This window comes from Lipotes vexillifer, unplaced genomic scaffold, assembly GCF_000442215.2.
Source record: "Lipotes vexillifer unplaced genomic scaffold, Lipotes_vexillifer_v1.1 scaffold613, whole genome shotgun sequence".
NCBI classification, from domain to species: Eukaryota; Metazoa; Chordata; class Mammalia; order Artiodactyla; family Lipotidae; genus Lipotes; species Lipotes vexillifer.
Window position 1 is genome coordinate 61,135 of NW_006792345.1, and position 3,733 is coordinate 64,867.

Sequence of the window (3,733 nt, forward strand, 5' to 3'; positions counted from 1 at the left end):
TTTGTTAACCTAGCTGCAGAAGTCACAGCATCCTTTCTGCTGCTTTCTGCTCATAGAGACAGGCCTTACTGGCCACCCAGGTTCAAGGGTCAGGAATATAGATTGGTGGGAGGCGCAACAGAGGAGTTGCAGAAAACATCATGTATAGCTTTGGTTTTAACATAAGGGAGGTTACTATAAGGAGTTAATGCTGTACATAGTATTCTTTGAGTTAAAATTTTATCCTGGAGCTTTCTTCATTTCATTACATATTCATTCTCTGCATTCTTTGTTATGGTTGCATAGGGTTCTGCAATATGGCTATAACATGACTGATTTAAATATTTCTCTATGATGGACCCAATTTTCCTATATTTCGAAGGAATGGCTGCACTTACACTAGAGTGGATGGTGGCAGACTAGGGCTCTCATTCACTCTCTCTGAAGTGCTTTATTTCTGGACAAAGCCCCTGACTTTGAGATTTTGAGGGGTCTTGGAGCCCCTAGTTCCCCACAGCAGCAGAGAATTTTCCCTGAAATACTGACTGGACCTTTTCACCCCAGTTTGGGGGAAGGAGTCAGAGTTATCAGTTAAGGTCACCACTTTAGAGATACAGGTCTCTTTTTTTTTTTATTACTTTGTACCCAAAGAACTTTGTTGATCTTTGTCAACAATTTGATTGTTGAATAAATGCAAGAAACAAGTCATAACTAGGTGGTAAAACTTCAGAATATTCCCTTAAATTCTGATTTTTAGTAAGTTTTTCTTCTAGAAGGTGATGGGGTTATTTTTCTTTTGGTTTGTTTGTTTGATTGATTGCTGCTTTAAGCTGGTTAACCTAACTGATTGTCAGGTTATCCTAACAATCCTATTGTTTTATCCTGAGATAGGAAGGTAAATACCCTGAATTTTAAAGACTGCAAGGTTTGTGGGAAGTGCGAAAAGTTATTTTTCACTTAAACTGGTACATTTTATTTCGATCAGGTTGGAGTGATCGATTTTTCTCTCTACATTAAGGATGTGCAGGATCTTGATGGTGGCAAAGAGTAAGTTCTGTATTGTATGCTGTTCTTCACGTTTTTAATGAAATTCTGGCAAAGAATGCTCCTTTTTTAAAATTGAGGTATAATTGACATATAACATTATATTAGTTTCAAGTGTACAACATAGTGATCTGATATTTATATATATTGCAAAATGATCACCACAGTAAGTCTAGTTAACATCCATCAACATATGTAGTTACAAAAAATTTCTTTTCTTGTGATAAGAATTTTTAGGATCCACTCTCTTAGCAACTTTCAAATATGCAATACAGTATTATGAACTACAGTCACCATGCTGTACATTACATCCCCAGGACTTACTTATTTTATAACTGGAAGTTTGTGCCTTATGGCCCCATTCACCCACTCCCCCACGCCCCCACCTCTGGCAACCACCAGTCCCTGTATCTGTGAGTTTGGTTTTGTATTTATTTTAGATTCCACATATAAGTAAGATCATAAGGTATTTGTCTTTCACTGTTTTACTTACTTCACTGAGCATAATGCCCTCAAAGTCCACTCATGTTGTCAGAAATGGTAGGATTTCCTTCTTTTTTATGGATGAATAGTATTTTATTATATGAATATACCACATCCATTGATGGACAGTTAGGTTGTTTCCATATCTCGGCTGTTATAAATAATGCTGCAGTGAACATGGGGGTGCATATACATTTTCAAGTTAGTTTTCATTTTCTTTGGATAAATACCCAGAAGTGGAATTGCTGGATCATTTAGTAATTCTATTTTTTAATTTTTTGAAGAATTGCCATACTGTTTTCCATAGTGGCTGCACCAGTTTACATTCCCACCAACAGTGCACAAGTGTTCCCTTTTCTCTGCATCCTGGCCTACACTTATTACTTCTTGTCTTTTCGGTGATAGCCATTCTAATGGGTATGACGTGATAGCATATTGTGGTTTTTGATTTGCATTCCCCTGATGATTAGTGATGTTGCATCTTTTCATGTAACTGTTGACAAAGAATGCTACTTTTGTTTTTGTGTTGTTTGAATTTTTATTTTTTATTTAGCTATTTTTAATTACAGTGGTAATACATTCCTATTCCCATTGTTTAAGGAATTAGGCTCTGTGGAAGAATAGAGAGTACAAGGCAAATTTCCCCATTAACACTATCCCCTTGTCTCCATCTCAGTCCCACTCCCCCTGCTTCTTCAGAGGAAGCTACTCATGCATGACTCCTTCCAAGCCTTTCTTTACTGCCTTGCAGGTATATATTTGTTGGTAGTGTAATTTGCTTTATGGTTTGGATGTAAATGGAAAGGTACTATTATATATTTAAGTTGCCGCTAGACTTATTCTTTTTTTTTTTTTTTTTTTTTCAAGAAGATTTTGGGGATAGGAGTTTATTAATTAATTTATTTATTTTTGCTGCTTTGGGTCTTCATTTCTGAGCAAGGGCTATCTCTAGTTGTGGCAAGTGGGGGCCACTCTTCATCACGTAGACTTATTCTTTGATCCTACTCTGTCTTGGGTGTCTTTTCATGCCACGTTGTAGCTCTACCTCATCCTTGTTAACAAGAGCATTAAAAGAAGTTATCCTGGACGAAAAAGAAAAGAAAAGAAAAAAAAAGCAGACAATGTATATAACATGCTACCATTTATGTTATAACAAAAAAGACATACACCCATATTTATATGTTGTACTTCCATATACATGGATCATTTCTAGAGAGGCACATCGACCTGAAAACAAGGCCATCTGTGGGGAAGAGGTCAGGAGACAGGCACGGGAGGGAGTTTCACTGTAAACCCTTGCGCTGTGTTTGAATATTTTACCACGTACATCTGTTACCTGTCTTTCACACGTCTTTGTAATGAGAGCTCTTCCTTCTCAGTGCCTTGGCAGTGCACCTTACCAAGGAAGGGACCAGCGGGAATCCCATTAATGCTTCATGCACCCACAGTACAAGGATTCACTCACTTGAAATTTAAAATACATTCTTAATGTCAAAAAGAACTGGAAATAAACTGATTATCCACTGTTAAGGGAATACAGTCAGCCTTTCAACCTGCAGATGTGGAACCCACAGATATAGAGGATCAGCTGTGCTATGCCATTTGTATAAGGGACTTGAGCATCTGCAGATTTTGGTATCCACAGCGGTTCTGGAACTAGTCCCCCATGGATACCTAGGGACATCTGCAATTGAATGAATTGTAGAACATCTGAAGTATTCCACACTATGTATTATATAGACATGAAAGAAAAACAAATTTGACCTACTGTATAGTAGATTTAGAGGGATTTCCACAGGTATTATTGAGTGAGAAAAGTATAATACTGAGAAGTATATATATCCCATTTTTTAAAACCCCCAAATTCTCTAATACATATTTTATATTTTAATTGCATATACTACATGTAAAAATATAGATAGATATTATGATTATATACACATAGGATACTCAACAAGCTATCCGTATGTGTTACCTGGGAGAGCTATGTAAAGGGCAGAAAGGTAAAAGAAAAAAAATGACTGCACTGACCAGCAAATCCAGCAGCTGTGGCATGAACCTGGGTCACATGATCCCATTTATGTACATATGCACGTAAAGAAATTGGTGGGGGGAGCCTAACTTTAAAATGATAAAGTCTTTTTTGCTTTTTTTATAAAGATGTATGAAGTTTTGTTGTGTTGTGTCTTTGCTTTTTGCTTTTTTTTTTTTTTTTTTTTTTTTTTGC

The 3,733-nt window shown here is 36.6% G+C and overlaps 1 protein-coding gene across 1 annotated transcript in view; it reads left to right on the forward strand.

Moving 5' to 3' along the window:
• The window catches only part of RUFY1 (RUN and FYVE domain containing 1), a 56,961-nt gene that overhangs the window by 21,056 nt on the left and 32,172 nt on the right, over window positions 1-3,733 (forward strand). Inside the window, exon 6 of the mRNA XM_007465498.1 lies at window positions 965-1,026. Coding sequence (XP_007465560.1) covers window positions 965-1,026 — 62 coding nt within the window. The remainder of the gene's footprint in view (window positions 1-964; window positions 1,027-3,733) is intronic.